General features: G+C 35.3%; 1 protein-coding gene across 9 annotated transcripts in view; it reads right to left on the bottom strand.

Moving 5' to 3' along the window:
- LOC129759380 (guanine nucleotide-binding protein G(q) subunit alpha) overlaps nt 1-21,373 on the bottom strand; it is a 37,120-nt gene that overhangs the window by 4,387 nt on the left and 11,360 nt on the right. For 4 of the 9 annotated variants that reach the window (XM_055756810.1, XM_055756815.1, XM_055756816.1 and 1 more), the window contains 7 exons: nt 7,698-7,882; nt 7,474-7,628; nt 3,310-3,438; nt 2,626-2,755; nt 2,403-2,556; nt 2,194-2,301; nt 321-546 (listed from right to left, as the gene is read on the bottom strand). In XM_055756810.1, the coding sequence (XP_055612785.1) occupies nt 464-546; nt 2,194-2,301; nt 2,403-2,556; nt 2,626-2,755; nt 3,310-3,438; nt 7,474-7,628; nt 7,698-7,882 (944 nt within the window). In that variant the 3' untranslated portion in view covers nt 321-463. Of the gene's footprint in view, nt 1-320; nt 547-865; nt 974-2,193; nt 2,302-2,402; nt 2,557-2,625; nt 2,756-3,309; nt 3,439-7,186; nt 7,316-7,473; nt 7,629-7,697; nt 7,883-21,373 lie in introns of those variants that run through there. The other 5 variants (XM_055756819.1, XM_055756817.1, XM_055756812.1 and 2 more) reach the window with 5 other exon arrangements.

Here is a 21,373-nt window from a genome sequence, read left to right on the forward strand (position 1 = left end):
ATCTTGAATTGATGTGCTATCATTCAACTTTATCAAGAAAACAGAGCTTTCTTTATCCTCCGATATTTATTTTAGGATATTCTTGCCGACTACTAATGTTTTTGAAATAAATACAATTCAAACCCTGAAGAAGGTGACTATATAAGGTCGAAACGTCGAAACAACGGGAAAACACTGTTTTCTTGACTTAATTGCTTGAGAGTCATTTTTGTAATGAAATGCGTCACAAAATTTAAATTTTGCTACGCAGAAACCGTGAGCTTAAGACTAATGATAATGTTTTGAATGTGACTTTAACAGCGAGAAACAAACACCGTACATGCAATTGAAATCATACTTTATTAACGTGGCTAGTAAATTGAAAATAAATTTGTCTATATCGGTTCAAGAAACTGGTGGTGGTTGAAAAGTGAAAAGTATAAACACATATGTGATTTAGTAGTAGAGGCAACAGAAGTGGCCATTAAGCGAGATTAAACTCCTTGAGAGCCGTTTGCATGATGGTATCTTTGACGGCACAGAACACAAGCTTAATGTTTTCCGTGTCTGTGTTTCCATTCGAAAAAAAACAAAAAATTTAAACGTTCATCCAAGGTTTGCAAATAAAAAAAAGAAGATAAAAAAGTAAAGTAAATGTTATTAAAAAAACATCGTAACGGGGCCAAGCTCCAATTACGTTTTTAAACGTAATTTTCACTTGCGTTTCCTTGATTGTCTAACTACCCGAATAAGCACCAAAGCAAGCACACAACTGAAATGTTAAAACTTGACAACCCTTTTCCATAAAACAGAAAAACTACCAAAACTAGTGATTAATGAGTTTGATGAAGATGTAAACAGCGTAAGAGACTAGCTGAGGACTTACCTGTTGCGCATGTGAAATGTGAATAAATGATCTTCTCCGAATCGGGATTCAAATCTACAAACATGCGGAGTATAAATTCTCTGGCAGCAATTGCATCTCTTTGTGGTCCTGTAAAGGGATCGGTTGATGGTGTGTTTAGGATCGATAGGAAGCAATAGCGATACAAGGGGGTAGCGATTTTTACTACAAGTGTTGCTTTTCATATCTAGCGTAGATTTTAATTGGGAAAAAACTGTCTACAGTTTTGTCGGGATTGTTGAACCTTATGTTATTTATCGATTTAGCTTAAGGTAACTTCTCCTGATAGTTATAGAATTGTGCAATAATGAGGCATCATTACGGGCTTCCATGGAATTGTATGCCGAGAATCTCAAATTACGTCTTTGACGACCCTGATCACATTTCTTCAAAAAGAAGTATTGCAATCAGTCCAAGCAGAACCGGTACGAATTGTGTTCTAGACTGAGTCGATTTGGAGTCATTTTTGAATTTCTCAAACCCTGAGATTTTAAAAGCTTCGTTTTGGTTTAAAACTCATCCATGATTTTTTGCAGAATTTTTAAGTAACGTTTACATGAGTAAATGGGAAATGTTGTAGTGTTTGTATGGAAAAAATTGAATATTTTGTACTGAAAAATCAACATAATTTTTGTTTCTTTTGTTTCTTTTGTTCTTGATTTTTCATTCAAAATATTCATACAAACCTAAAAGTTTAAATTTACTCATGTAAACGTTACCTACTTAAAAATTCTACAAAAAATCATGGATGAGTTTTGAACCAAAACGAAGCTTTTTTGATCCCAGGGTTTGAGAAATTCAAAAATGACCCCAAATTCACTCAGACTATTGTGTATTTTATATTAAAAAAAGCTTCCATGGAACAGTTGTTAAAACAGGCATCTGACGAGAAGAGATGGGATTGTTTGAAGGAATAGTTCGACCCTCAACACTCTTTTGGAATTTTTTCACAAAATGATAAAGGATTCATTTTGGAGTTTTCTTTGAAAGATTACCTATATGCACTTTTTTTTAATTCTTCAAAAGCACATTGTGGGAAACTGAACGCTTGTACAGACTTTTGGCATAAAGATAGCACCGATGGGCCTAGAGTTGTGTATAAATTGTAAACAGTGCTTTTCGCCCTTGTTTCACTTTGGAAATTACTTTTAAGGGCCCTGTGGACGTGATAAAAATCATATCGTTTTATCGTAGAACTAAATAAAATCCTAGCATTAAATATTTACTTTTTTAAAAAAAAATCTAGCAATACGCTTCAAAATGCGTCTACTGCGTTATTAAAAAATTAAAATAAATTTTTGTTATCTGACCGCAAGCACATGTGAAATGCGAGTAGCACATTCTATCCTTGTCCGGATTCTCGCGCAGATAGACTTGCAAAATAAATTCTCGTGCTTTCACGTCATCCTGTTTGGGCCCTAAAGGTACACAGTGGATTCTCGTGTTATTATATCATCGATTGAAGATTACACCACACAGTAGTTCGCAGAAAATGTTATCGAAAAAAAAGAACACTTACCGTCGTACTCCGGGAAGTAGTCCACCAAATGCGAATACATGATTTTCTCCTCCAGCAGATCCTTCTTGTTCAAGAACAGAATGACCGACGAGTGCTGGAACCATGGGTAGGTGATGATGGTTTTGAATAAAGCTTTCGACTCCTCCATACGGTTCTGGAAAGGGGGGAAAATAAAAAACATTTTAATCCTGAATCATGTTTGTGTGATTATTAACAGAATTACCTCATTTTCCGACTCGAACAGAATTTGATCGTACTCGGACAGGGCCACTAGGAAAATAATCGATGTCACATTCTCGAAACAGTGAATCCATTTCCTTCTTTCAGATCTTTGTCCCCCGACGTCTACCATTCTGTTTTTTGATTGCAAAAAGGGAAAAGATCCGTTAATACGACTGAATCATTGATGACAACTACGAACAAAAATGCCCAAAAACATTAAGCATACAGAGCACAACAACATTAGTATAGCGCAAGCAAACCGAAGCTCATTCAATAACCAAATAAAAAGTTAATCAATCTAGAAGACGAACATTAAATGAAAGATGAAGTGGTTTAACAAAACATATGAATAAGGTCGGATGAATAGAAATTGTTTATGAAACAACTTTTATGATAGCTTACGTTGTGGAGCCTTGTCATAGAATCAAATGAGGAGGAAAAGTTTTAATTTATTAAAATTTCAACAAAAAAGCATTCTACCTCCTAGCACCGTTAGTTAAGAGAATGCCTATAATCAGCCTTAAACGCGACCTTAAACGTCTGTCAAAGAAATACAAGAAGAAATACGTAGCATCGCGCCCTTCCACCGAGGACAACGACCAAGGTAAACATACGAAAGAGGGGAAGGTTCCTAGCGGTTTTACTTTTACTCGAGAAGCCTTCAACCTGGTTCCCGCAAATTTACCTAAAGATAATGCTATCCAGATCGAACGGATATTCAAGGATGCCGGTAGTCGGTGCTCGAGCTCTGAGAATGTCCTGCTCAGTGGGTAGGAAATCTTCGGCTTCGATACGGGCCAGATCACCCAGGTAACTGATATGGTTTATAGATCGGAAAAAGTGAATTCGTTAGTGGAATATGGTTAACAGCTCTCGTTGGGGTTTAGGCTGTAGTCAATTTCATTCTTCGAGACTTTACAGTTGAGTAAACTGCTATGAAAATGCATACGAATGCTAAACGTGTTTTATCCGGTAAATTCCTACAAATAATATCCGCTAAACACTAGTCGGGAATCTATGATAATCTCCTCCCCAGCAAACTAGGTCTGTAATCTGAAATGTTTTGATAAACGATTGTTCGATATGTTTCTGAAATAAATAAATGTCCTTGTGTGAGCAATGTCGAGGCGAGCAATTTGTAAAATTACATATAACGCTCTCAACGTCAGTATCTAAATATTTGTCTGTCATTGCTTACAGCATCGACGTTGGCCTGAACTTCCTTTCTTGCCAATCACTGATGTGTATAAAATTTGCAAAACGGGAAATTCTATGTCATGTTGAATACAAGGTAAAATTTACCGAGATGAAAAGGTGAACGTTCGTGAACTCAAAACAGTTAACTTCTACCTCTTCCAGGTGAAATTACCTCACAGCGAGGTAAAGTTGCCTGAATTGAGCTGGAAAAGATACAATTTACCGAGAAAAAGGTGAATCCGAAAAAGGTAAATCTTACCTCGTAGCGAGGTCAAGTTTACTTGAATTGTGCTCGATAAAAAGGTTAAATTCACCTAGAAAAAAGGTTAATTCAAAAAAGATCACTTCTACCTCTTCGAGGTAAAGCTTACCTCGGAGCGCGGTGAATTCGACCTAAATTGAGCTGGAAAAAGGTAAAATTCACCTAGAAAAAAAGTAAATTTAAAAAAATGTCCTACCTGTTTGCTGGAGCTGCTTATGGCAGTTAAGTAGTTTTTTCATCCAGAAACAAGTTTTAAAATGTTGCGCAATATGCAAGAATCGGAACAAAATGGTAAATATAGCTTCAGATTTTATTTATTTCTTCTCTTTAAGCTAGCTTTTATTAATGATTCTTGTTTATCTTACAGATGAGCCAAGTTGGCTCGAATGGAAAAAGGCATAATGTGCTAATACAGGAGGATCCAGCGGTCGTGGTGGCGCAGACGCATGCGAAGATGGTGACCGAGAGGGAGTCAGGAGTATTTATGCGGTAAAGGAGCAAAAAATAGAACACCGAACCGGATTGTCACCAGCCTGGGGAAAGAAGTTGCACTAGTCTTTCCCCAACAAGACTTTTTTTTGACATGGTCATAGATTCCAAACAATAATAATAAGGTAAAAATGATGATACCAGCCAAAACATAGCATTTACCTTTTAAGTCAGTGAATGGAAAAACGGTACAATCCACGTTTACCTCAGTGATTCGTAAAATTTACCTTTTCTCTAGGTGAAACGAAAAAATGGCACAATTCACCTTTTTCGTTCGTAGGTGAATGAAAAAATTTACCTTTTTGCTAGGTGAATGGAAACAAGGTAAAATTTACCTCGAAAGATAGGAGGAAAAAATCACTTCTGCTTCTCGGTAAATTTTACCTTTTTCTTATTTTACGTGTAGTCATGACTGCATTTCGGTAATATAGGTTCAGATTTTTAGGTAAACATTACCGGTTATGCACAAAAATGTCACGTTTTTTCTTTATATTATTGTTACCATTACTCTAAAAACTAATATTGTATTATTTACTAAAAAACGTATCACCCGCGGGGTGCGCCCTCTGCTGTTTTATGGTTCCGAAATCACCGTGTCTGATCAAGTTACATATTTGGGTGTCATTCTTGACTCCAAATTAAACTGGTCAGATCACATCGAATTCAGAATCAAAAAAGCATGCATGGCCTTCGGCCAATGCCGACGTGCAATCGGGAAAAACTGGGGACTCAAACCCAAACATATTCACTGGATTTACTCCACAATAGTAAGACCAATTCTGGCCTATGGGTGTCTAGTGTGGTGACAGAAAGGAGAAGTTGCAACAGTTCGAACAAAACTAAATCACCTTTAAAGAATGTGTCTCTTAGGGATGTCCGGATCTTTCACTACAACTCCTACTGCAGCACTAGAAGCTCTGTTTTCTATCAAACTTCTACACTTGTTCCTAAAACAGGAAGCCTTCTGATGTGCTTTTCGTCTACAGGCAGTTGGTCTCTGGCTGTCAGGAAATATCGAAAGGTCATCGAGTCATACAAATGTGTGGCCTGAGTTAGTTAGATTAAACGAGTTTAATTTAGCGCCAAACGACTCTCGACTAGTTTTCCCTATATGGGGTTTAAAGTCAAATTTCCTTCTCCTCAAGAATGGTTATCAGGTTTCGTAGAGGACCAAATGTCTTCTCATATTGTATTCTATACTGACGGTTCATTATCAAACGGCCGTGCAGGTGCAGGAATTTACTGTCACGAGTTGAACATAGAACATGCTCAACCTCTAGGAAAATATTGTACAGTCTTTCAGGCTGAGCTGTATGCTATTATGTATGGAGTGCAAATTGCACTTCAAAAGAAAATTATGTTCAGAACAATTTATTTCTGTTCAGATAGCCAAGCAGCTATCAAATCACTTAGTGCTTCCAGTTCTAGATCAAAACTGGTAATCGCATGCCGGAAAGCAATCGAAGAACTTGCTGAAGGCAATGGATTAAACCTTCTATGGGTACCCGGACATAAGGGAATTTTTGGAAACGGATGCACCGACGAACTCGCTAGAGCTGGATCGGAAAAGGAATTTTACGGACCAGATCCGGCTGTCCCAATATCGTCCCAATTGGTTCAGAAACCAAATTCAAACTTGGTCCTCTAACCAGCATAAACGATACTGGGAAGAGTTGGACACTTGTCGCCAAACTAAATTATTTTTAGAAAAACCATCTCCAATCATATCGAGTTACTTGTTAACTTTAAGTAAATCTCATTTCAGCATCCGGACCAGAGCACTCTTCGGTCATTGTAAATTCAACTATCACATGCAGAACATTCAGAGAAAGAGGCCTCTAAGAACAAGCCTTACGAAATGATGCAAACTTTTGATTAACAAATGCACAGTTTTGTTCTAAACGTGACCAAAAGTCAGTGAATTCCAAAAGTCACACAGACAGACTGATTAAATTCATTGAAGAATTTTGAAAACGTACCACTCGAAGTGGAAATTTCAATACTCAGAAAATCAAATGCTCATATCAAACTTTTTATCATGTTTAAACGTACGGTCATATGAAATGCATTCAAAATTGATAATGTATTAATGAAAAAAAAAAAACAGACAACCAACGATAATGTGTAACAACTAACAAACGTCTGCAGATTTTGTTGGCACATTAAACATAAAATGGCTAATTGAGTTCTTAATATTTAAAGTTAATGAACCAATTATATTAATTGTTATGGTAAATGAAGATTAGAACGGTTTAGTTATTTCCAACTCAGAATGAAATGTACAAAATTATTATTCGGGTATGAAATGATCCTTACTTAATAACACAACAGCATGTATTGAAATTCCGAAACAATATCAAAAGAAAAAGTTGGATTAGTTTGTCATAGAATTAATTTTGCTTCTAAAGTTGACGATTTGTAGTTTTACCGAAGTTTTCATAAATTAAAAAGGTTAACAGATCCAACTTTTTTAAGACATACACATAACAAAAATTATAATCAATCATGCATAAGCGGCATCCCGGAGGTAACGAAAAATTAGGAAACCATAAAATCCATATCAGATCCATAATCGTTATTAGATGCGGTAGAGAATTGTTTCAATGGGGCTAACCTAAACCGAATCTCCTCTAAATCGAAGGGATACTCTATAATACCCGTCGTGGGTACACGCACTCTCAGAATGTCTTGTTCCGTTGGAAGATAGCTGGTCGCCGCTACACGGTCGATCTCCATTAGGTAACTGTTTATGTTTTGTATCGCAATAGAAAATATTGGACGTTAAATATCTTGCTTCACTGAAAACGACTACAACTGTTCAAATTTAAAATCTTTTCTTCATAGCCTTATGAAAAATGTTATTTAAAAAAAGGCTCAACAAAATTTTTAAGGGATACGTACTATTTAGCTGAATCTGTTAGCTGATACTCTCTCCTCCTGTCGTAGCATTCTTGGATGCCGGCATCCGCCCACAGATCCTTGATTGCTTGAACATATGGCGGTTCGAATGTGGTCACTGTTTCAAAGTCTACACTTCGTATCAGTTCCGCGTGTTCCTAAAAGGGAAAGGTATGGGCGGTTAAAAAATTACGGCTCGAAAAAGTGAGATCAATCAAACTACTTACTGTGTTGGTCTGGTCGCTGTACTGGATCTTCAGCAGGTCCATCGCTCGGATCATCGACTGCATTGCCATGAAAATATTTTGGTACACTAGTTTGATAAAGCCACGTTTGTCCTCGTCCGAATAACCGCTACCGTGAATGATACGCATCTGTTTGATGAAGGTCGATTTACCCGATTCACCGGTACCTGGTTGGGAAAAGAAAAAAAGAAAGAAAAGTTTCTATTAGTAAATCTGGTTATGAAAGGCAGCGAGGGAAAGAAAAAAATCATAATTAAAATGGTAGAAGATTTTTGCTAAATTTATCGAAAAGTTTAGAACGGAATTGAAAACACTGTTGAGGATCTTGGCACGTTTCCACATAGTTGATTCTGGCATGTCGCTGACATTTTTTTCAATCATTCATTCATCTATATGAATTACTCTATTATAATACATGTAAGGTTGATTCAACAATACACGATTTCCCAACCGTCGATTGCTTTAATTGAAACCAAATTTAGTTTTGAGAATTAGTTATTGCAGCAGCGTTTGAAATACATTTATGGGATTTTTAAAAGTTAATTTTCGCACAAGGATAGACACTTACAGACAGGAATCGAAATCATACAAGAACACACAACAGGAAGTTCCTCTCATCGATGAAGATTTTATTCAGCATTCAACCCTGTTAGTATAATCTATCTCGAGCATATTTCTATCACAACCTTATCTCAAAGATTTCCTATACAATTTTTTTTAAATAATCAACATTTGTAAGAGTGATATGGAGAAAGTGATTTTTTTTAATTCGAAGATGTATTTTTTTTATCATCGGAAATTTAGAACTATTCATCAGCCATGCTTCACAATGCTTTGAACATCGTTTCTTTGAATGGAAATTTGCAATTCAGTACCAACATGTGGAAAGATTCTAACTTACTGAACTAAGTGTAATAAACAAGTTAAACATTTTTACGTTAAATTATAATTCTGCACGCAAATATCAATTCTAAAAGTTGATGGACATTACGTACTTCCGACTTTTTGAAAACAATACAGAACATCGTTGTGCTTCCTTCCAGGATATTATCAACGAATTCGTGGAGGCTGTTGTTGTAGGCGAGTTTTTTCTAGAGACGGCCAATTTAAGCAACTAAAGGGCCACAATTCGGAACGGGGGCTACAGTAAGGAGCATTTCAATCAATAGTTTGATCAGATTTTTCTCAAAATATCCACAGCTTTAAAGCTAGGAAATATTTTTACTGCATTTCAGGCTAGTAAGCAATCATATTAGTCGCAGGACTTATGAAGGTACATATTACAGGAAGCCTACAATCATGGGAAATCTAGTCATCCATGCCTTAGGGGCCAAATTCGGGTACATTTACCCTATTGTGTTTTGTAATTATATGACCCAAACGATGTTTAGAAGCATTCTTATAAGTTTTTTCCCCTAAAAACAGGTATCTACTATCAAAACTCGCAATTTCACATACATCCTAGGGTAAATGTACCTAAGACAACGGCTTAAGGAAGCTGTTTTCATTAATTCAATAGAATCACCTTCCATGTTGATTTGAAACTGATATTTATTCATTGAACTATATTTCTAATTCTGTTTTATGAAACTATGTAGGAAATAGATCAATCCATTACGTACTTTTGAGTCAATTTATGATTTATTTTTGTCATTCAAGTTCCTCCATTGTCGTACCACGTCCCTAATTCTGTCGTACAAGGAGACCGGAATTGTCTCAATTTATTCCACCCTCTTCAGAAATACATTTAAAATTTTGCGGTTGCGGTTCATGCAATTGGCATCAGTTTACATCGAACGGATCAACCGCACAGGATAACAGCAGAAGTTCTCTCGGTTACTCGTCGCAATAAGCTATGAAACTAGGATAGCTTTATTCTAAACAGGTCTACCATTGCTTGGCTAATGCATCTGCAGGCAGCAAAGTATTATACCTTCTATCCAATTCTACTGAAATTGTCTCAAACTATTCCTCCCTCATGAGGGATAGATTTGAAATTTTGCGGTTGCGGTTCATACAAATGCGATCATTTACTTCGCACGGATCAACCGCGCAGGATAACTGCAAAGTTCGAATGAGATCTCAGTCGCAATAAAATGGACTTGCCAAGAAATCCCAAGGTAGCGTTTTTGTATCTAGGTACCATTGCTTGGCTAAGGCAATTGCAGGCAGCACAATATTAGACCTCACAAATTGAATCCACCCTGCAAATGTATTTTGTACCAACACACTCTCCAACGGACTGGGCTGCCATGATCCAGGATTTGTCTGTAAAATAAGATTTTATAACATTCATACAGACATTTTTCACAAATTACATGGCACAAATTTACACAGTAACTGCATATATTTAAAGAACATCAAAATTTTTAATAGTACTGTATGTTTTCCTACGAAATGAGACCTGAATAGTAAAACATTTGAGGAGAGGCAGAATCACACTTGCGTTTTGTCAACATGTGTATTCTGGTATTCTGTGTATTAGCATTAAACTTTTCAATTCGGCTGATTTATAATAGTTTTAAACTGTAAAAATATGAATTTTTCCATGTTTTACTGCCTAAAACTAATATAATTGAGCCAAACTGAAAAATTTAACGCTAATATAAGGTTTAATATCAATTTTGAAATTTGAAATAAAAATTTAAAATAAAAAAGTGACAAAAAACCGTTTGATTTTGGCAACATAAAATTTACGGGCGGGTTGCCAAAAACGAACGGGGTCTGTATAACCTTTTCACATGTTTTAACCAAATTATATGGTGGAGTTTGAAAACAATATTTTATTATTGAATAATCCTCCCGGTTAAATTTATCTCTATTTTGATCCTGAATCAGTCATATATGTATCATTAAAGTTGCCAGATTGTCCGGTTTATCCGGGTTGGATATTTAATACAAAATTTGGGAAAGTCCGGTCCGGCCCGGTTGTCCGGATTTCATTGAAAAAAGTCCGAATTTTGCCCGGATTTATTCACTTTATTTCCCAAATCACAAAAAAAAGACAAATTGTGTTGTAAATTATTTTTATTGATGCGTTCAAAAACAATTTTTTTCAGTAAGTTTGATAAAAATAATCACAAAAGGCTTTTTGGAAGCCTAAAATACAATATAACATCTGCTGATGAGTTTTGAAAAAAAAAATTTTTTTTTCAAAATTTTTCTTATTTTTTTTGTACAGAAATTCTTGGGTATGACAAAAATTGCCTTGATATTGCTTGGTTTTTTGGTCGACAAGTTCGAAATCAAATGCCCTGTTTTGCCAGATTTTTAGATAAAATATGTAGTCCGGTTTTGTGCGGCCCGGATACGTGCTGACAAAGTGCTGGCAACCTTATGTATCATGCTCTGAAGAAATTTGAAATAGCCTGGTTGAAATAGCCTGAAAATAAGTTTGATATAACTATTAAATTGGGTATGTCGAATTTCTTTTTTTTTCGAAATTTGAAATGAATGATGCAAGAAAAGTTTTCTCTTTGCTTTAAATGAATGAAGGGTTTTTCAATGAGATTACCCGATCAGAAAAGGATAACAAAGTTATATCAGGATGAGATATTTTGTAGGATTAGTATCAAAAATAATTTTAAAAAGTCCATGAAAGAATAACAAAATTATATCACTCTTTGATAGCATGATATCATGATTATAACTCAGATATGATTCAGACCACAAAAAAAACAAGAATTAGAGTCATGCATACAAGCTTTCATGCAATTTTTGCTTTGGACTCTAGAACGTGAGTAAGGTAAGGTTGCATTGCATCCAACATTGTACTTAAACTTTCATGATGGTTTCTAACTTGCATAAACCTTGAAATGTTTTAGTACTGCCAGGATGATTCGAACCTCGACCTGCCGATTGAGAGACGCGCACGCTTCAACAGAACTATGCATGATGCATCGGAATGAGAGCTTTGAAATTGCAATGAAAGCTTTCGAAGCAGGCAAATTGTGACAGAAAAAAAATTATTGTATGAAAAGGTGATACAATATTTTTTTCTGTAAACAACAAAAACCGAGATTTGGATTTTAAAGCTATATCTGAATAAGTTAAAAATAACTCGTTGAGATGGGTTCAAGCAATTATTTTGATATGCTCTCAAGATCGGGTAGGGTATTGATTTGAAGTTTTGAAAGAAAAAATGTAAAACTTCAAATTGAAATTTGACACACCTTACTATGCAACCCTGTATCCATCATCCTATTTTTTTTAAAGGATCACCATCTATTCAATTCATGCATCAGAACAGAACCAGACAACCTTATGACAAACTATAGATGTTCAAAAAAGGATGGGCTAGCTAAATACGGGGCTTTTTTTATTCTAAACCGCATTAGAAGTCGGATTGTTTTTGAATGAATCGCAAACTAACTTTTTCATGTCTGAAGGGTCCGGCAATTTAAATGCTACATAACTTTAACAGTGATTGTAACGAAGCATACAAAACCGTATTCGATGACACATTTTCACTTTATTAACTTTATGTATAAGCTGTCAGAGGATATATTAGTTAATATTGATATCAAGTGTTTTTCGGAAAAGGGCCTCGAACCTTTACGAAGTGCTAGTATACGTCTAGGATTTTATTTTATTTCACCTTGCATTTGGGAGATACCTGCAGATCAGAAGTACTAAAAAACCATATGGTGGGGGTTGTTACGCCACAGTGGCAAAACTTATTATGGTGACGATCATCAAGATGCACCCTGAGAGAATTCCTCAACGTAGTACCACAAAATTAGCGATAGATTTTACTATACCGGATCAAAATCACTGTCGGATACTGAAAGATGAACTTAAGCCCAAGCCTAACAAGATCCAAAGGTTACAAGACCTTCCGGTAGAACAAAAGCAAGAAGGCACAAAGGATCCTGGCTGATTTGGAGAATATTGTGTTTCTTACCGATAAACTCTTAAACTTTTACAGATTTTGATTGCCAAAAAGTTTACGAACCTGTGCAGCCGTACTGAAGGCCACCAGGCGAAAGAAATCTGCATATTTGAAGGTCTGGACCGGAATGACTCGTAATAGCCGTATTCCTGGTGAAGATCAACCAAACACCCTGATACGGTGAGATCCATTAATGTATGTATCGGAAATAAGTCTACGGCATGTTCTCAAACCGTGGACAATCCCAAAATCTGCTCAACAAAACAGGACGGTTTGGAAGTTCTGAAGCGCCATCTAGCTGAAGTCTTTGATAAAATATCACAAAAAGCACTGCGAGCTTTTTAAAATATGTGCCTAGCTCTGCAGCGAGTGCATGACAAAAAAAATCGAATTGTAACTGGATTTTGAAAATATGATTTGTTTTGAAGTAAAATTGATTAAACTTGAAAGAAAAAGTTTTTGTTTTGAACAAATTATCTGTTAGTTCCAATCTAGCACTCCAATTGCCGGACCCTCTATATGGTACTAAAGGGTGATACGGTCAAAATTTGGTCAAGAAATCGTTTATTTCCAAAATAAAATTAAATTTCTTTTTCAAGTTTAATTAGTATAAAATTCAGGAAAAATATTCAGTTAAGCTTCCGCTTTTCCAAATCCGAATTGCCGGGCCTTACGCTTAACCCCTGCCATCAGATTTTGTACAGCCACCTTGTCCACCTTCTTCGCCGCAGAAAGCCAGTTTGCCTTAAACTGCTGCTCGTCCTTAGCAGTTTTTTTGGTCTTCTTAAGGTTCCGCTTGTCAATAGCCCAGTATTTCTCGGAGCTCTGGCGTGTAGAGAGGGTTCTTGTCCTTGGGAACCACCTGCACGTTGTTGGCGGCGTACCACTCCATAGCCTTTTTACCGTAATGGCAAGATGACAAATCCGGCCAAAACAGTACGGAACAACTGTGTTTCCTCCTTATTCAAACACTCTTCGTAAATTTCTTGGTTGACAGTCCCGGAAGCTATGAAAATGCTGATTTTCAAGCCACAGGTACAGATGGCTTGCCAAACCAGATATTTTTTCGCGAACTTTGACAGTTTCATGTGCTTGAAAATATCCTTCCTTTTGCCGTACAGCCTCCGGAATCGCGCTTTGGCCGTCTTATTTTGTTTATCATCGCAATTTGGAGTCACTAAATTCTTGTAAGTCGATAGTCCGGCTCGTTTTTTGGCTCGATGCACGGCTTCCGGTTTTCGATTTCCCCCCGATCCAGACTTCTGGGCTGTCGACAAACGTTCCCCAAACAGTTTAATTACATTTGTAACGGTTGATTTGGCAACTTTTAGCGATTTTGCCAGCTTTGCGTGCGAGTAGCTCGGATTTTCGCGATGCGCGAGCAAAATTTTGATACGCTGATCTTCTTCCTTGGACGGCATTTTGACAACTGAAGAGTAAATTCCAAAATCAAAATAGGAACAACATTCTTCACACAGGGGTGTTCAGATTTTTTAAATGCAAAATTGAAAGAAATACGTCAAGTTGATATTGACCAAATTTTGAAAGTATCACCCTTTATTTCATTATGACTCATGCATTAAAAATGTATCCCTTGAAGTAGAAGGAAAAGGAAAATGTCTCAGTAAATTGAGATTTGGAAAGCTACTTACGGCTCAAATATCAATGAAAATCTTATAGGAAAAAATGAAAATTTGAGCTATCCCTAGTATTTTTTAAGGCTCAGTCTGTTTAATAGAAACTGCAGTATCCACGATCACTAAAATTTCAAGAAAAACCCCGGATGATATATTCAAACTCCATTTCGAATTGGACAGTTGAATCAATTTATTACAGCTTATCTTGAAAATGGGTCAGCGTGGTCCTTTTTATTGAAACCAATTACTTCTATTTAGGAAATGATTACAGCATTTAAAAGTTTACGTGGTAGTTAAAAATTCACAAACGAGCTCAGTAAATAGCCGACTGAATGTTAATAGAAATTCGTTGGCAAAAACTTTGAACTTTTTTTTTGTATAACTTTTTTTCACGAGAAACTCAAAACATAACTCCGGTTTCAAATAATAAAAAAAAAGAAAAAAGCGTGCATTTATCACTTCCAAAGCCATTTGTTGAAGTACGTCACCTTATCTCAATATATCTTTCGGATTCAAGATTGTCTAGCTCAATCAAATGTGTGGATGTATGTAAAGTTTTTACAAAAATTTGACGTACATGCATTTCAATCTAAGTTATGTTCAAAAATCTTTTTTGTTATTATTCCTGTTTAAATCTCTAGCCGTCGAAGCCAAAACATCGGACCAGACGATCAGTTTCCCTATTGCAAGCAAAAAAAAAGAACGGAACGAAATGTGCTCCCAATTGATGAATAATGTGCGCGCGGTGTACCGCGGGAATGTTTGGCTTATCAACTGACGGTGATTTGTTTTGCTTGTGGGTGTACGAGCGAGCGATTGAAGACAGTCGGACAGTCAAACAGCCGGACTGATCTTTCTTGTGAGGTTCATTGAGTTTGCATGCCGCTTGTGCTACATAATCGCATGCTAACGAACAACTCGAGTTCCAGAAACTGAAGTAGCTACATATATGTAGTAGCAACAGCTTGAAGAAGGAGGAGGAGGCTAATCCGGAAGCGGCGCGAGATTTAAGTCGCCTTATCTTGGCGAAATCTACAATTGTGTAAACCGTTTCGTACCAGGCTGTGACAATTGAATCAGGCGAGTGGCTACTAGAAAGATTAGCCGTTTTGATGAGATAGGCCTTCTTACTCTTAGACGCATTTTGGGTTGACGATCGTTTTCTTACGACATAGTGGCAACCATCGAGTATATTTTTACGTTGCTAGCAGTCCTTTACTAATCGATTTCTACTTGGTAATGCTAATGATTTACATGGTTTTAAGTTAAAATATAGAAATATCACATACAAAGGGATTGGATCTCTAGAAACATCTTGTTTGATTCATTCTTTGAAGTCATTTGAAAATAGGTTAAATCGCATGAATGTTGACAAAATATTGTCTGTTTTTAAAACTTGTTGAAAAATGTGTTATGTTCTAAGTTTCTGATTTTAAGACAAACAGCAAAACCGTTAGAAGTAATCTTGGATAAGATTTTTAGATTACGAGAGTATCCAATAGTCAGGAATCGAGTCCTAATCAATTCAAAACAGATAAGTGCACACATTTTTCGTCACAATATTAAACATGGGAATTTTGACATACTGTATGATTACTAGTTAAAGGTTTTGATAAAGTGTTAACCATTTGAAGAATGAAATGAAACAACTTGTTTGTTTTCTTATTACGACCAGATGTACCCATGGTCGGAAAGAAGGATGTAAACTGTGGACAATTTTGTTGAGTTTGTTTCTCGGAATGCACAATGGATGGTCATGAAGAATTATGGACTCTTCTGTCGGTGCTGTGTAAAAATGGGATTGCCAGGACTTATATTTAATTAATACGTTCGTATCTGGCAAAAGGGGTTCATCATCATCATCATCATTTAGGATATCAACAGCGTACCACAAGGGAGTCACTTGGAACCCCTTCTTTTCTTTGCTGTTATGAACAAGTTCTCTGGACTCTGCAACATTTACTACAAGGTTTTCGATGTTGCAGCAGTAATGAATTGAGAATCAGTACCTCAAAATGCAGCACCTGTTCTCGGAAAATGAGTAAAATTGTGCACAAATATTATATTGAAAACAGCTATACAATCGCTAGAAAATCCTTAGTAAATGTTATGAGAGTTGAGTCAGAAATTTGAACCCAACACGTATTCTTTGAATCAAAGCAATCGAAAGATTCCTTTTAATTCAACCACGGTAAATGAAAAGTTCATATACCAGTATTTCGATAGCAACTTACTACCTTCTTCAGCGAACGTTTTCGATTGATCGAAAATCGTTCGAATCGAAAACGTTCACTGAAGAAGGTAGTAAGTTGCTATCGAAATACCTTTATATGAACTTTTCATTTACCATGGTTGAATTAAAAGGAATCTTTCGATTGCTTTGATTCAGTTGAATCATTCAACCAAGTAGGCTCATACCACAACAGACGTATTCTTTGTTCGGTATGGTAAATATGTTTTTATAAGCTGGAAAACCCTTTTACAAGCGTCTTAATTTTTGTTGGCTGGGCTTATTCGATCCACTTTTTTATATGCAAGGCATTGTCTGGCAGCCATATTATACACGTTCAAAAGAAAGAACAGAATGAGTTCTAAAAAAAACCTGACATACATCTAAAGAAACCTTAGATTGCAATAATAAATAAAGCCATCAAAGGGCGCTAGAAATCGAGATTCGGGAACGTAAGTGGAGATGGATTGGGCACACGCTGCGAAGAGATGAAAACGAGATTTGCAGAGAGGCGCTAGATTGGAATCCAGAAGGTCGTCGAAGAAGAGGCAGGCCCAGAAACTCGTGGCGGCGAAGCCTAGCCGCTGAAATCCGAACTGTCGACGAGAATCTTGACTGGGACCAGGTGAAGACGCTGGCTCCGGATCGTCAACAGTGGAGGTATTTTACCACGGCCCTATGCACCGGAGGATCGGCGCGGGATCATTAAGTAAGTAAGTAATACATTGAGCCTAGTTTACGCTGGTATGACTGGAACCACTCGAAATCAGCTGAATATCAACAGACATGTTGTTGGAAAGAGGAAAGTATTTTTCACACTACTGTTATCACAAATTTATCCAAAGGAAGGATGTAGCAGTTGGCGCAGAACTACGCTCGGAATGAACAAACCAACAGTATGATGGCACTTCACAACGAACATGCTGATATAAAAATGCTGATAAGAAAAAATCGAAAATATTTCAAGACATATTAATCAAAAACTACATGTTGGGGAGATTAGTAAGGATGAAAATCTGAAGTCTGAAATCTGATAATCACTTAATATACATAAGTTCGAAAACACTTTTTAACTTTTTTTTGTGGTTTGTAAAAAAAATATTGTGTACTATCATCACATAAACTTTCGTGGTGTTAGAGAGTCCATTTGCATCAAGTGTTATTTTTTATCTGCCTTTTTAACCACAAGTTCTAGTACTTGAAAATTGAAACGATTTTTTTAACCAAATTTAATGGCTTCCATTGATAACAGGAAAAAAGGAGTATAGAATAAATTAACTTTTCGCATGCAAAACTTTATTTTTTTTATTTGGTATGAGATGTACTAAAAGTCGTTGCGTGCCGAAATGCTCATCAAAATGTTGGAGGATGAAGTTATTCCTCATCAAATTTAGGGTAAAAAATCATAAAATTTGTGATTGTGTGCCATCTCATGTAAATAATACTGATTTTTTAACACTTTAAAAAAGGTCCTCCAAATCTGAAATCATACATGTTTTCAATATTAAACAAATACAAGAACCTTATTTTGACTCCATCCAAAATCGTTATCATTCGTGTATGAGACGGTTGCCATGGACCGAGTGAATTTTAGGAATTATGTTCGTCAAGTTATGTCGTAAGACGGAATACTATGTAAATAATAAATAATCGTGTATGAGACGAAATGTTCATAACAGAGAAGCGTAACGAACACAATGTACTGGAAAAACTTCCGAAGCTCGTTATAATCGATCAAGGCGAAATTTTCAAAAAAAAAAAAAAAATAATGTGATTGATCATTAATGAATGGCCTTCCAATTCGAATAAAAAAAATCTTAGTTCTAACTGAGTAGTTGATTGAAAACCATCGTGGTTTAAATTAGTATTTGAACTTATTGAAAATGCAAGTGTTGTGAAAAGCTTGTCTTGCACTAACGAAAAGTGAAGTTTTAAGAATATCTCAACTGACTGCTATTGACATTGTTGATATCAAATACTTACTTGGGAAAAAATTCCTTAAAACATACACTGAATAACACAAAAAAGTATGTCTTTTAAAAACCTTAAAGTTTTAGCGGATTTAACTAAAAATGTCATGAAAACTCGTAATAACCTTTCGGTAGAAGCATAAGAACAAACAGAATAAATTTAAATTTGGAATCGTCGTAAACGTATCATTCATAGTTGTTAAATTCAAATATGCTAAAAAAATGTCAATACTAAGTATATTTAATACATCGTTTCTAATGATTATTCGGTTTGAGATTCCCTATTTTCCATTAGGTTTGTTGGTTGAAAATGATGATTTTTCCGATTTGATTTGTTTTGAAAAACAAAAACATGTATTATTATAAACTCATAATAAAGCTCTGGTTGCTTCATTATTGAGCTAGTAGAGTTTATTTATAATGTTCTGAATATTGTGTAATGCGATCTAAAAAAGATGTGATCCCAAAAACGGACAGTTTGTAAGGCCCCAAAAAATGTTTTGGTCCCAAAAACGGATAGGCTACACATTTAGCAGAATGAGAATACATAAGTTCGGGTTTTCAGTAATTTCATTAGGGGATTCCAATTTCGAAATTATTGATAGTGTTCAGATAATCTTTGAAAAAAAATTGAGCCTGAGATAATTAAGGCCGATTTATGTATGAATCAATTTATTTCAATTGCTGCCTAACACGTTAAACGCGAAACGGTTAATTGAAAACAAATCTTTGGTCCTAAAGGTATTGGATTTTTTTTTGTAAATTTCATAGCAAAATTCAGAACAAACAAAAATTTACCCGGTCATGAGCTGAAGTTTCGTATTTCACCTTATAAATTTTAAAAAATTTCTCAATTTTCGGTCTAATTCGTTGGTTAGCAACTCTGTTTATTGGTCATCATAATACAGCGAAAACATGATATTGTAAAATCAGATCACTTAAACTAAAGGTTGAATGAATTTTAATAGAAGGATGTAGTATTGTGTTGAATTAAAGCTCAAAGATTATCCTGAAGATTTCTTCAACTTTAGAATCGATTCACCGTGTATAGTTTTAATAACAGATAAGAAAATTATTTATATTCGGTTTTGATTACCATGACAGCTGAAGTTAGTGAAATTTTGTTTGAAATTGAAATTTTATAACTTATTTTTAAAAAAATAGAAACACATGTTAGTGTATTTTTGCTATTCTCCAGAAGTTTATGAACATAACCCGATCAGAAGGGAAAAACAAAATTATATCAAAATGAGATATTTTGATACTTTTTTTTCTATCTAAATGAGTTATAATTCAGTACTCGTAGAATGTTAAAATATCTCAAATTATATCAAAAAATCTATGCGATCATAGCTAAATTATATCAGTTTTTGATATGCTCCTATAAAGATTAAATCTCGTTCAGATAGCATAGTTTGATATTGGACTGAACAAATTATATCATAATTATAACTTATCAAGATATAAGTGCTTCGAGAAAATTTTCTAGTGGAAGGTCAATAAACCACATTATTTGATAAAACCATGTCCCATTTTTGGATTCCCAAAAAATTGATTCAATTTTATGAATCGATTGAGCGAAACTCGTTAATGTAAGGTTTGAGCCGTTGACTTCGATGTCCGTGTTTTAGAAAAAGTTGTACGTATATCAAAATAAGATATAATCATATTATTTTAGGACAATCCGAAAAAAATCTTGATCATTGAATATTAGCTCAACCCCATTCAAATTTGTCAAGCAGAATAAGATATAATTCATAATGGAGAAACTTAAAATCGAAAATTTTGAGTACTTAATTATAACTGAATCAGATGTAAATATCTTGGTGAGATACGTTTGAGTTATTATTTTGATATGCTCTCCTGATCGGGAACTAATCAGTACGAATTTCCTTTAAATTTGTTTATGGATGTTTCTATTTTATTAAATATACAGATGTTTTAAGCAATCAAAAAATGATTCTATTTGTATTAAAAGTGAGGTGAAACAGAATAACTCTTGTTTCGGAAATGATAGTCGGTTTGTAGAAAATTGATAAAAAAAATCCACATAATATTGTTTGAAGTAATTTGTGTTCACTTATGTTTTATTTTATAAGGAACTAAATTGAAACTGACGTTTGTTATGAATTTAAAAAAAGTTCAAAGAAATTATCTCTGGAGCCACCATCGCAAATGAAGAATTATGGAAAGTTATGTCGCCGCCATACTGGGGCGACAAAGCATCGCTTTGCTTTCTGCTTACTGGCACGTTGCTTCTTACAACGAAATATCTCTTTTCTACATCAGCTATTGCTTTGGATCGTCCCCTTTCTTTCGGAAGCCATTGAGAGCTCATCAGATCATGTTCCAGATTGCGAGAATACCGAAATTGAAACCTACAAAACTCTTTGCTATTCCTGCGGGAATCTGAATTCGTGAGAATTTGCTCCCCGATACATTATTAAGTTTATTATGAGAATATACAGATATTATTAAGTTTATTATGAGAGAACCGAACGTATCTTCAAATAATAACTAAAACCCGAACTTACTAGATCAAAACAATTTTCATATTGGAATTTGGTATGTTGTCCAGTAAGCAGGGTTTGTAATAAAAAAAAAAGAAAGATTAGCGGAAACGGAAATGTCAATAAACATAAAACAACTGATTTGAAAACCCTGAAACCAAAGAAGAAAATTATAAGAATTTCAAAACTCTGATATCAAATGTTAATTCTATCGGGTTTTTCATAAGAATTTCGTAAAAGAATACATTTCATACATTTTACTTGTTGTATGTCAGCGAAGACATTATTTTTCATAGAAAAATCGAACATCGATGAATGAATTCTCACCCTACTTTAATTGAAAACTTCTGAAGCTTGCCGAGCTGAAACCTCTCAAACCGGGCATCACTGTCTTCACCCAGAAATCACGCGTTTGGCAAT

This window comes from Uranotaenia lowii, unplaced genomic scaffold (genome assembly GCF_029784155.1).
Source record: "Uranotaenia lowii strain MFRU-FL unplaced genomic scaffold, ASM2978415v1 HiC_scaffold_146, whole genome shotgun sequence".
In the NCBI taxonomy this organism is placed as follows: Eukaryota; Metazoa; Arthropoda; class Insecta; order Diptera; family Culicidae; genus Uranotaenia; species Uranotaenia lowii.